Raw genomic sequence first — 19,040 nt, forward strand, 5'->3', positions numbered from 1 at the left:
AGGACGTGGCGCTGAACGGGAAAACGCGAATGGCGCCGGACGCAAACTAGCAAACACACTTGCGCTGCGCCTTGCGTCGCATTGCGCCGGGTGTATTATAGGGCCCATAAAGTCAGTATGGTTAGTAATATGACTTAATTTATTTTTTCTGTTGATTTTATCTATAGCTGTGGCTGGAAGTCAGTTGTAGTTCTTGTGTTTCACTTTATGAGTGCAAGCATAATGTTGAACCAACATTGCATTGTAACACTGATTCAATGACATTACCATTGTTTTGTTTATTTGTTTGTTTGTTTTAATGAAATTTCAAAATTTTTCCAACATTACTTGAAGGTGCAGACGTGATGTTGATTCAGTACAGTTAAAGTTGACATTTAACATTGATTTTACATTGTTTTGATGGGTGATTGCTATCTGAATGTTCATAATACAGACCGTTCAACTGGCACTACCCTTTTGCTAAATCAGTTGTTTGTTTAAAAGAATTTGTTTTGTTTTGTTTTGTGTCTATTACCAAAAAATTGTGTGCATCTCTAACATCTCAACCAACAGGATTTGTCTGTTTCTGAAAGCTCACAGCTTCTGATATTCCAGATCATCAGCATATTTCAGATTTATCAGATTGTTTTTGGTTCACTATTTCCTCTAGTATAAAGTTGAAAATAATAAAGTTTTACAATATATAAACATTTTTAAATGTGTTGTTCTGATATGATTTATTGTTACATTAATAATTGGAATATGACAGCGTTTTGGATGCTCTAACAACAGCCATTAAACATTTAATTCTTATTCTAAAACATTAGAGTATGAGAGTTTTGCTGTCACTTTTATTTCATGTTCAGATGTGTTTATGTGATTCATGTAACATCTACCCAGCTAACAATTTTTTTAGGTTAGTATGATCCTGAAACATTCTTCCAACTTAAGTTTTCTCAACATTATAAGAACGTTGATTTGTAACATTCCAAAAAAAAAAAAAAAAAAAAAAATTATATATATATATATATATATATATATATATATATAAAATATCATAAAAATATCAGCATAAAAATATGAATTTCTCTTAATGTTAATAGAACTCAATTTAGCCCCTTAACTGTCACTGCCCCGCTAGTGGGACGCTTCCCAGCCAGCACAGCCATGTAGGCTCCACATGGGTTAGCTCAGATTAAATGAACACTCTTCAGTGTGCACACTACAGGCTGTTACATGTAACACTGAATCAGTGTTAGACTTAATGAGATAATTAAGTGATGATTGAGCATTATCGAAGATAGCTGCTGTTAACAAGCAGAATCAATGAAGGAAAGAGAAACAACAAGAAAAAATTGAAACGCAAGAACTACAACTGAAGAAGACATTAAAACTCTCAAGATCTCAACAGAGGAACAACTCCACAAACAACATTACTAGCTTCACTTTTTACTAACCAGATTGACTTTATTTCTGTCATATGTCTACAAAAGAAATAAGAAATATTGAGAAATAACAGAGGTTTAGATGTTGATGTTTTATTGAAAATAACGGTTGTGTTTGAAGTCACCATTATTGTGATCAGTGTTTGTCGGGCCCTTGACCCTTGACTTTTTAACATGAATTTTTCTCTGGCTGTTTGTTATGGCTAGAACAGCAAGAGAAAATTGAGGATGTCGAATTGATGACAGATGATGTTGGCTTGTTGTTGATGATACAGTTGTTATCATCATATAGTGGCCTTATTTGCTGATCTCATGAGAATAGTTGACTATAGTAGCCTTGTGACTCTACAGCAGGAGATTCAGCAGTGTTTTAATCAGATAATTCTTAAAATGTGTACAAAAGTTTCATTCTCCGGTTTAATAACACATTACACAATAAGCACTTTGAACTCCTGCAAGCTTTACTCACACACATACATCAAGAATAAGCCTATGAATCTGAACAATGGTGACATGCTTCATGCCACAATGCATTCTGGGTGCATAATGCAAAACTTATCCATGGCCCCCAGAGTGCATTGTGGCATGAAGCATGTCATTGTTTAGATTCTTAGGCTGATTCTTGATGTCTGTGTGTGAGTAAATCTCACAGCAGTTCAAAGTGTTTAGTGCAATCTGTTTTAAAACTGGATCTTTTCTAGAATCACAATAAAACAAAGTTAAGATATTGCTCAAACTCAATCATAAGATCAGTGAATTAAGATTATATTCTTTTCATCAAGCAGTCGACAACATCTGATCGTGTTTTCTCTTGCTTTTCTTGCCATAACAAACTCAGTTGACGCCAGATAAAACACTCATCGCCATGTTGGTGACATAAAAATAATTAAAATTTTAAAAAATCAACAAAAAAATCTGTTAATTAGAGCTTCTGTAGACGTATAACAGACATAAAGCCAATCTGGTTAGTAATAAGTGAAGCCGATAATGCTGTATGTGGAGATGTTTAAAGAAAAGATACTACAAAGGACTTCCAGCCACAGCCTTAGATGCAGTCAACTGAAGATAAAAGACATTAAAGGTGCCCTAGATTCAAAAATTGAATTTACCTTGGCATAGTTGAATAACAAGAGTTCAGTACATGGAAATGACATACAGTGAGTCTCAAACTCCATTGTTTCCTCCTTCTTATATAAATCTCATTTGTTTAAACGACCTCCGAAGAACAGGCGAATCTCAACATAACACCGACTGTTACGTAACAGTCGGGGTGTACGCCCCAATATTTGCATATGCCAGCCCATGTTCCCAACATTATGAAAGTCATTAGACAAGGGCAGAACGTCTGGATGTGCATAGCTGAATCAACAGACTAGGTAAGCAAGCAAGAACAATAGCGAAAAATGGCAGATGGAGCAATAATAATTGACATGATCCATGATTACATTATATTTTTTAGTGATATTTGTAAATTGTCTATCTAAATGTTTTGTTAGCATGTTGCTAATGTACTGTTAAATGTGGTTAAAGTTACCATCGTTTCTTATTGTACTCACGGAGACAAGAGCCGTCGCTATTTTCATTTTTAAACACTTGCAGTCTGTATAATGCACAAACACATCTTCATTCTTTATAAATCTCTCCAACAGTGTAGCATTAGCCGTTAGCCACGGAGCACAGCCTCAAACTCATTCAAAATCAATGTAAACTTCCAAATTAACACTGTACTTGAGCGATTAGACATGCTGCATGACGAACACTTTGTAAAGATCCATTTTTAGGGTTATATTAGCTGTTTGAACTTTTTTTATGTTGTTTAAGGCAAGCGCGAGCTCTTGGGGCGTGGAACACAAGATTTAAAGGGCCACACACCCTGAATTGGCTCATTTCTAATTATGCCCCAGTTAAAAAAATGAATTAAAAAAAATCTATGGGGTATTTTGAGCTGAAACTTCACAGACACATTCAGGGGGACACCTTAGACTTATATTAAATCTTTTAAAATAAAGTTCTAGGGCACCTTTAAATCTCTCAATACAGTAGATCAGCAGAGAAGGATTAAACAACTCAACAAACAGCATTACCAGCTATTAATAACCAGTTTGACTTTTTTCTGCCATTCATATACAGAAGTTAGATGAATTTTGAGCTTTGAGCAATATTGGATATCATTATCGGAATGGTCTACGGATTAAGCAAAACAACTGGACATTTAAGAAACATCAATCAATCAAAAACTTATGATAGATCTTTATTAAAACATAAACATGGCATTCATGTGTAAATTAAATTGTCCATTGTCCACTGTCAGGAGACTACAACAGACAATCCGGACTGTGGAGAGGATTATTGGTCCTCCCTGTCCCCTCCAGGACACTGTGCAGGCTCCCAAGGCATATGCCTATGTAGTACCCCACTGCTTGGTGCAATATCTATGTAAACTTGGTTGATATTTATTCATATTGTCCATAATACTGTAAATGTTCAATGTGCTGTATCTTTATAATTTTATATTTTTATTCTTAAATTTATTACTATATTTCTTGTTGTTGTATTTGTATATGTGTGTACTGGAAGCTTGAAAAATTCCTTGTATGTGCAAGCACACTTGGCAATAAAGCTCTTTCTGACTCTGATAAACAGATGAATTATCATATATATTTATGGTTGTGTGCAATACATTATTTGTCATTCAGTGTTTGCGAAGAGGTCTGAGATTAAATACTCACTAAACATAAAACGATTTCATCTGTTTGTGTTTAATAGCTTTAAATTACAATACACGAGCACTAGTCAAAGCATATCCATTGGAATTACAACCATTGCCGGAACAACCTGCAGGCAGACGTGTTTATTCTGTTATGTTCTGTTTAGTTATGTTTTCACGCTGTTTGCTTTGTCCCCATTTTCCTGTGTTCTCTAGTTAGTTCCCTTGTTTGTTATTTAGTACCCACACCTGTTCCGTTTTGTCTTTGATTACACTTCTCAGGGATTTAAGCCTTGAGTTTCCTTGGTTCTTTTGTCCTGTATCATGTTAAATGTGGTTGTGTTAAAGTTTATCCTAAAGTTTATGTTCCTTATTTATTTAAAACTCTTTTTGTCCTCTATCTCTTTCATTGTGTGCTTCATTACAGCCACTGTGACTATCTAAATCTAAATATGTGAATTGTCCTGTAAAACCTAAAAATGAACTGGTGACCACAGCTGACATTTTTTTTACCATAAATTTCATGGAATTTTTTTTCACTGTACAAATATTGAATGCCTAGTAATTCATACAGGAAGTTGGCTCAACTACTACCTGTAAATTGAATCTACTTCACACTTCATGTCTGCTAAACATTACTGGGTTAATCCAACAAAATGAATTTACTTGTCAGTTTGGGTTAACAAATCATTTTTTACAGTGTAGACACTCAATGATCAAACTATGTCATCTTACTTATTAAATCATATAGAGGTTGTATCAATTATTTTCTCATATCACATGATGAATTTAACATGCCTACCAAACATGTCACTAAAGTACAATCCCATTTTTTTTAAGTTATGATAAGCCCTGAACTTTGTGCAGGGGTTTAGGAATGTGGTTGCAGAGATTTGAAAAGAGATTAGAGAAAGTATGATCATAATGTTCCAGTAATGCTGACAAACAGCAACAACAAATCACCTGAGAAACACCTGAACTGACAAAAGTTCAATGTTTAACTGCCGCACAGATATTAATTTTCCATGTTTTAAGCCACGAATATTTAGATCACTTCTGAGCAAACTGCAAGTTTTGCACACTTGCGATCCAAATACAGCACCTGCTGCAGTTTTACAATCACTAAAACAGCCTGACATTATAAAATGCTTCAAGTTGATGTGCCCTATTAAAAGATGAAATTCAATATACACCTTATTGATGGTGGGTACTCTATACAGGCAAGCAGATCAAAGCAGATCTACATAGAATATGAACATGCTGAATTTCACATTGCGCATTTTGGGGGTTTATTTATGCGAAATGTTTAGGTTACAATGTGGTTTCATCCATGATACAATTAGGATATTGTAGTGATCTGTATTGTGCCATGAAGTAGTTGCCAAGAGTATGGAAATCAGTAAAGATGCATCCAAGGATATAATCATGGTCAGTTTTTAACATTTCAGCAAACCAAACGGAAATGGAATCATTTAAAAAAAAAATCTACTTACAGTACATCACACTTACAGTAAGTCAGTTTCTACAGAAAAACCGGTTTCTCAAGCATGTTATCAGGAAGATATATCAGATTTCCAGTTCATATAAAAAGTAACTCAACTGTCAGGCTGCAATATCCAACGTCCATCTGTGTGTGTTCATACAGTGAAATGGCAGAAGTCAGTATGTCAATGGATCAGGATCAGTTCACTTGTCGAGTGTGTCTGGATCTACTGAAGGATCCAGTGACAATACCCTGTGGACACAGTTACTGTATGGGATGCATCTCAGGAATCTGGAATCGAGAGGATCGGATGGGAATCTACAGCTGCCCTCAGTGCAAACAGACCTTCACGCAAAGGCCTGTTTTATACAAAAATTTGATGTTTGCTGAAATGATGGAGAAACTGAAGAAGACAAAACTCCAAGCTTCTCCTGTTTCTGCTCCTTTTCTTGCTCCCTTTCCTGCCCCTGTTCCTGCTCCCATTCTTGCCCCTGTTCCTGCTCCTTTTCTTGCTCCCTTTCCTGCCTCTGCTCCCGCTCCTGTTCCTGCTCATTGTCAAACTGAATCTGAAGATGTTCAGTGTGACTCCTGCACTGGAATAAAACAGAAAGCAGTAAAGACGTGTCTGGAGTGTCGAAACTCTTACTGTCAAAATCACCTTGAACAGCATGAGAATCTCTTCAGAGGTAAAAGACACAATCTGATGGATGCCACTGGACGACTGCAGGACATGATCTGCCCTCGACATGGAAAACTGATGGAAATGTACTGCCGTACTGACCAGCGGTGTATCTGTACAATGTGTTTGATGGAGGAACACAAAAATCATGATACTGTATCAACTGCAGCAGCGAGGACAGAGAAACAGGTATGAACTGAAAGAATTTTGCATTTAATTTTAGTGCTGTTATAACAGCTAGACAATTATGATTGTATAGTAAAAATCTAGAAAAACCCTAAGAGGTATGTGGTTTTACTGGCATAAACACAATGAATCTTTCAAATTTAATGCAATAAACTCACAAGGTGCAATTCATTTAGCTATTATGGGCCTATCTTATCTTATACTATCTGCCTCGAAAGAGATTTGTAAAAATCGCTTGCCATGTGATTTTTGGCCGTTCACACTTGCTAAATCTGATTATCTTTTAATTGGATATGCACAAAAATAGGTAAAGCCTAAATGATAGAGTAGTTCAAACATTTTTGAACAGAACAACTTCTTTCAGATTAAGAAATATTTCAGATTAAGAATCACAGGGCTGCTATAATCAATAAAGTAAAAAATAACTCACCACCCATATAATGAGAGATATAACTATGAATAGGATTAGTTAATCAGCTCACTACATGATGACTTTATCAAAACATAACCAAAAACACCTGATCAGATTTTCGCTTAGCTTTCTTTGCCATAACAAATGTGCAGTAGCTAGTTACAATAGTCAGAGAAAAACTAATGTTAAAGAAAAAAGGGTCAAGAGCCCAACTAAAAACACTGATCATCATAATGGTGAGCTTAAAATACTTTAAGGGGCCGTTTACATTACATTGTTTTCAGCTAAAAATAGAAAACTTTTTATACATTCATTTACACAACAACGGTGTGTTAGGGGCCTGAATATGCAAGCTTTTAAAAAAGGGTTACAAAGTACAAGTTTTTGAAAACAATACCATTATCATGTCCATGTAAACAGCAAAAATACAGATCTGTGAAAACAGCGATGGCATGCATATGCGTATTTTGTGTTTAGTCATGCGTGTTTGGCATGAGTGCTCTGTAAAAGAATGTGTATCTGCGCAGATGCACAGTCTTTTTTTTATAAAGTCACATAATACAGAGCATAATACAGAGTGCGGATCCGTGTGAACAGGGATCTTTTTGATAATGTTGTGATCTGTACAAAAGAAAAAAACATTCCTATTTTTAGTACATCATTGTCATGTAAACATACCCTAAGTCACCATTAAGGACTCATTCTCTCATTGATTTTGCTTGTTAATATCAGGTATCTTCCCTAATAGTCAATCATCACTCAATTAATCACTTAATTATCTCATTAACTTTAACACTGCTTCAGTATTAATTTTAACAATGTTGAGTCTGGCCTTAAATAAACTGTGAGCAGAGATAATATAACACTGTGGTTCTTGCTGTGTAGTGAGTCTAAAGACCTTGACTAGCTAGTTCAGGTGTGTTTTTAATTAGGGTTGGAGATAAACTCTGCTTGAGGACCCCCGATGTAGGTCTTTACAACAGAACATGTCCATGTCCCTTTCCTTATGACCACAGGGGAGACTTCTGATAGAAACTTCCTGCAAGGCAGCAAACCATGTCACAAACATCTCATGCAAACTGGATGAATGGTCCACAAGAATGTGGGAAAATTAGGTCACATAGAAAATGGAAATATAAGTATTACATTCAAGCTTTATTGACAAAATTATTATGACCCTAAGTTACAAGAATAAATGTATCTCACAAAGTTTGGAGTCTCTGGGGTTTAGGGTCTCTTGTGGACAAACTGGTTTTGTGCATAAATTAAAGGTGATAAAGAGGATCTTTTCGTCGACTGAGAAACCAAAGACTGTTACTGAGATTTTGAAATGAGCGCATGCATAAGAACAACCCCCCCTTCTTTTGAGGGAACGCCTCCCAAAACTCGTGCACGAGTAACGGAACATGAGTGTTTACCACCGGCATTCGCTGTGTTGTGTTAGTGGATTCATTATGTCGGACTCACCGCAGGTAACTCATAATCTGCAGTTGTTACTCCTGACTCCGGACAAAAAACATCGCATGCGGCGCCTGTGGAGTGTGGAAAGTTACTGGAGCGTGCAGCCGCGCACGTCTCGCACAAGGAACATCATGGCAGTGATTGACAAGCCAGAGGGCCAATCCGCGCACGTCTCTCAATGTCATGGCAGTGATTGATGATCACGTAAACGATTGGCTGATGTTTTTAAGGCCCTACCTCATGCACAATGATGTATATTAATATTATTCCTTTCAGTGCACCTAATAAATAGTCTTTTATCAGTTAGCAAAGACAGTTTCAGGTAATATTGCAAAAATGTATAAAACAAAACATCCTCTTTAGCACCTTTAATGAAGAAGAACTCTAAAACACAATAGAGTCATTAGGCTTGTTAGGACATCAACTTCCATTAAAATGGAGGAGCCTTGTGCCTTATTGCATCGTACTAGAGAAAACCAGAAAATTGATTTTGGGTTTTATCAGTATTTGTGTTTCATACAGGCACATTTGGAGGAGACAAAGAAGAAAATTCATTGGAGAATCCAGAAGCGAGAGAAAGATCTTCAGGAACTGGAAGAAGCTGTGGAGTCTCATAAGGTGAGAAAGAGAATCTGGAGACAGCTGGAAAAGTTTGTAAATTCCTGTCATGATTTATACCCTAGTGGTTTTTGAAATCTATTCTTTCTGTGTCGTATATCAGCACTCTGCACAGACCGCAGTGGAGGACAGTGAGAGGATCTTCACTGAGCTCATCCGCACCATTGAGAGACGTGTAAGGACTTAGCCTATTTATTAGCTCAATTTAATTGTTACAGGGAATAAGAATTGAATCAACTGTAAATGATTCACTGTAAATGATTTAGAATTAATATTTAACACTTCATCAATTATTCGTCCAGCGAAAATTGAGGTTAGAGTATTTTACCAATTCTGGACAAAATATTATCCTGCGGCCAACAGTAACAATATTTTATTATGATTATTGTTATTATTGTAATTATTATATTATAAGCAAGAGGTAACTTTGATCTTTGAGTTTAAGACAGTAATTTGATACACAGCACAAGAAACTCGTATATGTGAAAATCAAAACAAGATTTATTGACTACTTCTAATGATTACAGGAAACTAAGGCTAAACACACACACACACACACACATACATACATGCACACACATTCGCGGAGTTGATGAGTTATGAAAAGTCCCAAGTTCAGTGCTAACTTAACTCATAACCTGAGGAAAATCACAAAAGCAGAGCTTTGGCTTGATTCTTTAGGTTTAAAGGAGTTTCACCAGTTTCCAGCAAGAGAGAGAGAAGTTTGCTTGTACCTGCGTTTGCTGTGACAGCTGAGGTAGTCGGGTTGTTCCGTGACTCGTGTACAGCGGAATCCCGTTCTGGATTGGCTGTCTTTCAGGTGACGTCTTCTCGGGAAAGCCCTGTGGGTTGCGCGGAAGCTTTGAAGGATGCTGCTGGCTGAGCGTCTGGCTTGAGCGGCTCTCTTCTTGGGAGACTTTGGTCAGATATTTCACGAAGTGTTTTGGAGTCTGGATGTGACGGCTGTCGAATGATCAGCGGCGCAGCTCGTGGTTGAAGTCGGGTGTTCGATGGAAATCAGCCCCGGTCAATCAGTTATCAATGACCCATGCGACTTTTCCGCCGTGGTCAAAGTAGCGGTGTTTCGGCTACCGGCTTCTGACCGATTTCGAGCGATTTCTGACCGACTTCTGGCTTTTTCTGACTTCCAGCTTCTGACCTCCAGCTCTGACATTAGCTTGTTCGGACAGCATAGTTTTAAGGGAGCGATCCTCCAATGAGACGTTGCTACGGAGATTAGACACGCCTCGTCTATTGTCTATTGATCACATCGCGTGATATCTGCAGAACATTCTCCTGTTTTATTAACAACTTTATAAAGTTTCTTAATATTTTCCTGATACTGAATTTCAATGTTTCATTCACACAGAATTACACAGAATTATAAATTCTGTATTTAGAACTCAAACATGACACTTCTTACACACATATTACTAGACTGACCTAATTAAAACAATGATTACAATAATGCATTTGAAGAAAACCCACATATTGAATACATTGAATAGACATGTTAGTAATTACATTGTATTATTCTGTATATAGTTTAAAAATGATCTCTTAATGATGGTCCATTTGAAATTCAAGATTGAGTCTGTAAGCATAAAGTCATTGAACTTTGACCGGAGTCACGAGTGACCGGGTCACGATGGACGGTCAACACAAGGGAGGTATCGATAGGACAGATTCGTCTTTAAATCCGTTGATGGGTCTTTTCCTGTTCCGTCCGATAATACAAGAGGGTTTTGTGAGAGAATCTATAGATTTAATGTGATCAGATCCACGTGATGGGTTCTGATTAGTTTATTGCTGATGAGCTAAGAAGTCCTTTAGACAGAGTCCTTTGTTAAAAGAAGTCACGTCATCACTTCAGGAAATGGATCTTTTGGACCAAATGAAGCTTTGTTCAATCATGCCTCTGGCTGATGAAGCCATTTGGTAACGTCTGTCGAACGAGTCCCTACAGAGGTCACTCTGAGGTGAAGCAGCTGATCAGAGATCAGGAACGAGCTGCAGTGAGTCAGGCTGAAGGATTCTTGGAGCAACTGAAGAAGGAGATCAATGATCTGAGGAGGACAGATGCTGAGATGAAGCAGCTTTCACAAACACAGGATCATGTTCATTTCCTCCAGGTAACACAGATCTTCTCAAACACTGAGGATTTAACAAGCTTCTGGAATTACAGGGAGTTTGTGTTTTTGTCTTTGTCTTTGTGTCTGTAGAGTTTGTCGTCTGTCTCTCTCTCTGGATCTACAGATGGCTTGACTGTCAGTTCTCATCTGTCTTTTGATGAAGTAGTGAAATCTGTCTCTCAGCTCAGAGACAAACTGCAGCATTTCTCCAAAGAAACTATAGACAACATATCTGGAAAAGGTTCATATTAATTTATTCTCAGAAATGAACTGATCATCATTAATTGAATATAAAAAAATGCACTAAAGGTTTAATTTCCTTTTGACATGAGAATTAAACTGCAGATGTGTTTTGTTGTCTGCAGTGAAAGCCATCCAGGTCATTCAGACTCCTGAACATGATACCAGACAAGGGTTCCTTCAATGTAAGTCAATATATGAAACCCAAACTCACATACTCCAATAACATATTTCAACTAAAAAAAAAAAAAAAAGAAAGAAAAGAAAAGAAAAACTGGCAAGAATTACATCATAAACTTAAACTAAAATAATAGCAAAAAAAATATGTATTTCAGGTTGGTCCAAATAATGCACATGTGCAGTGTAGAGCAAAGGTTGAGCACAAGTTTCACTACACCAACCACCATACAGCTGTTTCTAGTTTCCATCCCTTACTGCTCAGTAGTATGCTAGTATGCTATCCAAAATTCAGCCAGAAGATGCAAATAGTAACAACTATGGTAAAGACCAAGCAATGACTTTGCTGATTGGTTCTTTTATTTGGAAGACGGGACTTCCTTTACTAGAGCCACCACATTTCAATTTCTCCATTCAGTCTTTCTGTGTTCATTGTGGAAGCACGTAAACTTTAATCTGTTGTGAATTGAAATAATTTGAAACCAGTTTTCTAGAACTTGAGTAAGTTGGGTTTGGTTTTATCTATCTTTGTAAAATAATGGGTGACGCATCAAAACTCATATTTCTATTGGGGTGTTGTCTCCGAGGAGGCAAGGGAAGCAGTGCCTCCTCAAATAATTGCATGAGAACATAATCCATAACACAAAAATAAAACAATGCAAATATTACAATAGTGCAAATAGTGTATGAATCACTTGTTTTTCTGAGGTAACACTGTCCAACAGCGACACCAGCAGGTAAAGTTACAGCAGAAGGCCGTGTCCCTCTTGCCTCCCCTGATCCCATTGAGTTTTAACAGACCCCCCTAAAGCATGTGGTGGGGATTGGTGGGTGGTAATTGAGAATGAATGGGGGGAAATCACATGCAAGGAGGTAATACCTCTTTCTTAAGTCGCTAATGTTAATTTAACCAGTAAATGTGACAACATTAAGTGTAACTGGGACATGAATTTACATTTGATTCATATATACAGAATATATATATATAAATGTGAAGACTTTGCGCCCTCAGTTCAGAACACCACTGCACACTATTGATGTCTACCAATAACCTAATCATAATTAAAAGCAAAAAAATCCTGTAGAATTATATGTTAGTGATGAACGTCATACTTCAAGATTTAGATGCAGATTATGTGTTTGTATCCATCAGATTTCCATCAGCTCACTCTGGATCCAAACACAGTGCATCCATGTTTCCAGCTGTCTGAGGAGAACACTGCGATCAAATACACAGTCCAGTACTACAGTTATCCTTATCATCCAGAGCGATTTGAATATGCGCAGGCGTTGTGTACAAAGGGTGTGTGTGGATGCTGTTACTGGGAGGTCGAGTACAGCGGTAGTGACGGTGTGTATATAGCAGTGGCGTATAAGAGCATCAGGAGGAAGGGGCAGAGTTTGGAGTGTGCATTTGGATGTAATAATCAATCCTGGGCATTGTTCTCTTCTCCCTCGAGGTGCTTATTTAGTCACAACAACATACACTCTACACTCCCTGTAGTGTCCAGCTGTAGAATAGGAGTGTATGTGGATCACAGAGCAGGGATTTTATCCTTCTACAGCATCTCAGAAACAATGAGCCTCATCCACAGAGTCCAGACCACATTCACTCAGCCACTCTATCCAGGGTTTGGATTACATCTCTACTCAGCCACAAAACTGTGCCGTCTATACAATTAAGTTAAGTACTTACACAGTCAAGTTAAGGCTGCTCTGTACCTGCTCAAAATTTCAGTACAGAGTAAAGAAGTAATGCCTCTAGTATCAAATTATGATTGCTGTGTAAATGCATTGCACCTCCGAGTAGTCTGTGTAAAGACACCTAAATGCCACTTCAGAAGCGCTTGTGCCACCTTTGCAGTGTAAATCTGGCAAAATAATGTACATTATATATAGAGATTCTACAAAGAAATTGTAATATCACATATATTTAAGGATTAGTCCACTTTTAAATAAACTTGTCCTGATAATTTACTCACCCCCATGTCATCCAAGATGTTCATGTCTTTCTTTCTTCAGTCGAAAAGAAATTAAGGTTTTTGATGAAAACATTCCAGTATTATTCTCCTTATAGTGGACTGCAATGGCATCCGAACTGTTGAAGGTCAAAATTACAGTTTCAGTGCAGCTTCAAAAGGCTTTAACGATCCCAGAAGAGGAATAAGGGTCTTATCTAGCGAAACGATCGGTCATTTAAAAAAAAAAATACAACCGTTTATGCATTATAAACACAAATGATCACCTTGCACTTGCTTCAGTTGCACAGTTCTGTTTTTTTTTTTCCGTAAGTACAATAGGGAAGGCGTAGGACATACAGCGTAAGCTTTTTGAATAATACGGAAAGCGGAAGCATGTGCAAGACAATCATTTGTGTTTATAAAGCATATACAGTTGTATTTTTTATATTAAATTATCAGGAAAAATTATTTGAAAGTGGACTAATCCTTTAAGCACTATGATAAATCAGTAACAGTGAGACAATATGGATTTTCTTATTTTCTAATTAATAAATTAACATCTGAATTTCGAATGATCTCCTATATGATAACATTGTATACATCTAAAAATTGCGGGACTTGTGTTGTGGGACTGGGAACTAATAATCAGGAAAATGTAGTGTGATTGTAAATCAAAAGGCTTTTTTACACAGCTCCATATTATTTCAGGCAAATTAAAAATGTCTACCAACAAGGGACAGTGAAGTAAAAGAGTCCTGTACTCGCATTGTGTAGTAAACCACCAAAATAGCAGCAGCGACTGCTACATTTCTCTCAGATAAATCAAATGCTTAACCCACTCATGCATTGTTGTATTATATTCCAAAAATCATCTCCTTGAGTAAGATATTTCACCCAAACTCAATGGTCTGGTGACATCTGCTGTTCTTCCTGAAACGCTAATTCTAGCATCACTGTTACATCACACCTTAGTTGTGACTTTCTGGCTCTTTGAAAAAAAAAAAAAAAAAGTTCAACTTTTAATCCTGCGGTGTTGTACCTGTTTTTTGTTTTTTTGTTTTTTTCTGTGTAGAGATGCCTAAAGTATAATTCAATCTTTTGGTGGAATTAATCGATGAAATTGCTTATTTTTTTGCTAATTTGTGTTGAAAGCAACTTTCAGATCTTATTATGTTGAGTTAATTAAATAATTGCTTGTATATTTTACATGGTGATTGGTTATATGTTGATTGATAAATGAAGCTATAATTCATTATGAGCATGGGCTTCATAAAAAGTGCTACCAAAAAATCTGATCAGTGGACTTAAAAATGATTTTACTTTGGATTACATTGAATTTATGTCTGAAATACTATATCTCATGAAATGCAGTCAAAATTAATAAAGGAAAAGTAAACTGTGACATATGTTGTGTTCACTCAATCTCAGATCTTCTTCTTCACCAACAGAAGGCACTATCATCCATAATAAGCTCTTTCCTGCATTATAAACATTAATTAATGGATCAGAAATTCAAGCATTTCCATCCCTTTCAGATATCTCACAGCATGCTTCTTCAGTCCCTGAACCGCCACGGCTTCTTGTAAAAGTTAATGGTCATTCCAAGGGAATATTTAACTGCAAGATAATTAGTTGATTTCATTGCTGTAATAAATGTGCCTTATAAATGCACAGTTAAAGCAAACAGAAAATAATGTTTAAAAGTCAAGGGTCAAAAGCCCAATTAAAGAAAACACTGAAACATTCTCACAAGGGAGCATTTTTGACCCACATACACAAATGTAGTGCTACAAGCACAGGGCTGTGCCTAGCTCTCGCTCAAGACTCTCTATGCCCTCGCAGCTGCTCACATTCGCTTACTCTTCAAGTTGACTTTTGAGACTTTGGAGACATGGATGTCACAGCCCCTTTGATCGGTTACTTTCAGCACCCAGTCACCTGTAGTCTCTGGTGTTAGATATTTGGTTCCACTGGGTCAAACTTGTTTAATGAATTATTACAAAAATGTAATAAAATTTGTCCGCCTCACAGATTTCCGCGATGGACACGCCAGTGGACCATGCCCAAGAAGAGGCCATGCCTCTTGTGGAGTGCACTTTAACACCTATAGGGCATTGCAGGCCTAAGGAGGAGTAAGCGCGCACAATAGCATCGACTATCCATCTGGATAACCTGGGCTTTGTGACCAGAAGACCTTTCATGCAGCCACCGAAGCAGACAAAAAGTTGTTCCGACTGATGAAAAGAGGCGGAACGATCGACGTAGGCCCTCAAGGCCCTGACGGGACAGAGTAGGTTCAACTCCTGATCATCCTGGGAAGGAGGAAGTGTGGAGAGAATGACCATCTGCACCCTAAAAGGGATGGATAGGGCATTCGGGACGTATCCATGTCTTGGTTTGAGGATGACTTTGGAGTCATTAGGCCTATCCTATCCATTAATTCCTGAAGGAAGGACAATATCAGGGATATGTCACAGATAAATGGGTCTTCGTTCCGGGCTGTACACCAGACAGCAAAGACTGACCATTTTAGGGAGTAGAGCCGTCTCCTTGACAGAGCTCTAGCTTGTGAGATTTTGGACATTCTCAGGGAGGTTTGAAGGCTCCCGACTAGAAACCACACATGGAGATCTCACAGCTTGGGTCTGGGGTGCCATATTGTCCCTCCTGCTTGAGAGAGGAGCTCTCGTCTCAGGGGAATCAGCCATAGTTGCATTGACAATAGCTGAGACATGTCCAAGAACCAGGAGGACTTTGTGGGTACCCTTCCTGATTCGCTTGATAACCTGGGGAATCAGAGAGAACGGGGGGAAAGTGTACAGGAGGAAGCTGGGCCAATCATGGGCCAGTGCATCCCTGGTCTTTGAAAAATAAATTGGGCAATGATAGTTGTCTTCTGAGGCAAAGTGTTCGACCTCTGCCCTCCTGAATCCACCTGGTTCATTCGTAATCTTTATCCAATCGGATTGAAGCTTATCAATCGACCAATCATTATCACGTGAGGGCGTGCCTACCTGGGTGTTACGTCATCAGCCATCGCCCGGTTCAAATAAGAGAGATGTGTACAGTTTGATCGTTCATTTCATGTGTTTAGTGAAGTAAACCAAGTTAGAGATCAGTTGAAGCTACAGTTTATTAAAGATTAACATATATAAGCAACTGCTGTTGTAATCAGATATCCCATTTTGTCCAAAATTAAGAGGAAATTATGATTGCTTTGTTAGCTGCGGGTACAGAGCCCCTCAGATAGATTGCAAAACAATTATCTAGGTGGCCAGTGTCCACCCTAGCTCCCACTTAGCATTGGCCTCAGCTAGATCAGCTTAGGCTAGATCAGCTTTCATATTGTTTAAATAGTGAATAGACAAAATTTTAAGAGCACTCATTGTTTAGTGATGACGATATATGTACTTTTTTCAGGATTAAACACTGTTGGCTTTTTTTTATATCACACTACAATGTTGTGAAGCAATAATTAGTAACACTTTATAATAAGGTTTCATTTGTTAACATTTTTTACTAACATTAACATTAATTATGAGGGCATACTGATTAGAGATGCAATTAACATTATGCAACTAAGATTACTCCGTAAACTCTTTTTTTAATTTCACCATCACTACCATTATCCCTGACCGGCCATGCAGTGGAACTGTGGATCCAGTAGAATGACCTATGACTGAAGAACTTGTAGCCCAGCTTCAAACTTTTAGTCAGACAATCTCACAACTATGGAAGAGACATATATTTCTCTGTACTGAATGATGTGCTCCTTCATATTTGAGATTATCAGTTCATGATCTTCATATGTAATTGGTACAATATAATTAATCATGGACAAGTCATTTTATACAGATTTTATTTCCAGTTCTAAAGGATTCAGAAACTTTCAAATTAACTTTCGTATTCATCAACTGTAGCAAATGTCTTTGTATCTTTTAATTCTGACATAAAACAAGAACATTTAATAATGCATAGCAGGGCTTTATTCCTGTATAGTCAGCAGGATTCAAATTAATAGTAACAATGCATGACTTTCAACATCTTGTTGAAACAACTGTCAAAGTGGATAGCTTACAACATGACTGTTCTGAAAGAATTACATTAGGGATGGTAAGTTCAACTGGTTGTCTCCGTAACTTGATTCATCATCTGCCTCGGAAATCTGAAACAATAAAACTATATATATGCAGCTTAAAAAAAAAAGAAAAAAAGATAAACGTAAATGTTCTCAATGTGCACATCATTACATACATTATCATCATCATTTGAATGTGTGGTGGACATGACAAGCAGTACAGTTACAGACGCACTGCTGTGACTAGGGGTGTACAACATTGACAAAAATTAGATCAATCTGAGATTTTATTGATAACGATAATTAGATTTTCCTGAGTGTGTTACAGTGCTGGTACCTTAGCAGGTTTGGGACTGTCGTGGACAGCTGACTCTATTCTGTGTGATGGTCAGTTCACAGCAGTAACAGAAATTATTATTTTTCCAATACGTTTTAATTGGAAATTAAAATGTTGCCTTTTAATTTTTTTTAAACCTAATTATACATGCATCATCTTTTATGTCAATTTCATAAATGTAATCAAATTCTATATATTCTATATAATAATAATAAGACACAATAGGACTATCACCAATTAAGTCTCAACAAAATTCATCTTTGCAATAGAGGAAACAGAAGCTGCATCTGAAGTGGCATTTAGATGCATTTACACAGACAGATTAATACAGCTCTGAGGTGACAACTGAATAACCTGCAGTTACAAATGCATAAATGATGTTTTTATGTTTTTAATATAAAGCGTTGAATACTGATATTTGAAATGATTTAAAACATGAAAAGATATAAAACTGCCACTAGGTGGCAGAAAGTCATCGTTAATGATTGAGTCATTGAGATTCAACCGATTCATTCAAATGGCTGATTCATTCAGGAATGAAACATTTGACTATAATAATCTATCGTAGTCATCGAATCATTGATTTAACTCAAAAAGGAAACACCGCTGTGTGTTGCTCAGAGATGCAATTACAGTGCTGTGGCTTTGTTTTGAATAATTTTCGTTGGTGAAATAGAGCATAAACAGGCAATATGGTGTAACTTAATATTAACTTGTTTATTAAACTTGAATAAATCTGTCACATGTTATCATGCTGATATTTGGAGAAAAATCACACTCTTTGTGTGATATTAACTACATTAAAATTATATAAATGTAGACTAAATCTTGCAGTGAAAGTTTGCATTCTAAATGTACAATCGCTAGTCTAATCTACAAGACTACATCATGTAATGTATGTGTGCATTCTCTGGGTGTGTGTGAGGGATATACACCATGTCAGATAGCACATTGTTAAAACAACAAATATGATTATCACAGACAATATTTATCGCACACTCTTTCCTATGCTCAATAAATAAATATCATTATATTTTCATTATCGTCACAACATCTCTCCTCAGTCAAACCATTGTTATGCGTTCTATGGAGTTTGTCTAAAATCCTAACGTTGTATGATGCACATGCGACAGCTGATGACATAA

At 37.0% G+C, this 19,040-nt stretch overlaps 1 protein-coding gene across 1 annotated transcript; it reads left to right on the plus strand.

Annotated features, from left to right (window-relative positions):
* Nucleotides 1-5,767: 5,767 nt before the first annotated feature.
* Nucleotides 5,768-9,157, plus strand: LOC125249198 (E3 ubiquitin-protein ligase TRIM47-like). Its single transcript, XM_048161434.1, has 3 exons — nucleotides 5,768-6,482; nucleotides 8,875-8,970; nucleotides 9,074-9,157. Exons 1-3 carry the CDS (start codon nucleotides 5,781-5,783, stop codon nucleotides 9,155-9,157), a joined length of 882 nt encoding a protein of 293 aa, XP_048017391.1. The 5' UTR covers nucleotides 5,768-5,780.
* The last annotated feature ends 9,883 nt before the right edge of the window (nucleotides 9,158-19,040 follow it).

The sequence above is a fragment of the Megalobrama amblycephala genome, linkage group LG1 (genome assembly GCF_018812025.1).
Source record: "Megalobrama amblycephala isolate DHTTF-2021 linkage group LG1, ASM1881202v1, whole genome shotgun sequence".
Lineage (NCBI taxonomy): Eukaryota > Metazoa > Chordata > Actinopteri > Cypriniformes > Xenocyprididae > Megalobrama > Megalobrama amblycephala.

Excerpts from the sequence above, each read along its gene's own strand:
- LOC125249198 (XM_048161434.1), top strand. The coding sequence starts at position 5,781 with ATGGCAGAAGTCAGTATGTCAATGGATCAGGATCAGTTCACTTGTCGA. Across the intron at positions 6,483-8,874 it reads CAGCGAGGACAGAGAAACAG|GCACATTTGGAGGAGACAAA; the intron begins GTATGAACTGAA and ends TGTTTCATACAG. Across the intron at positions 8,971-9,073 it reads AAGCTGTGGAGTCTCATAAG|CACTCTGCACAGACCGCAGT; the intron begins GTGAGAAAGAGA and ends GTCGTATATCAG.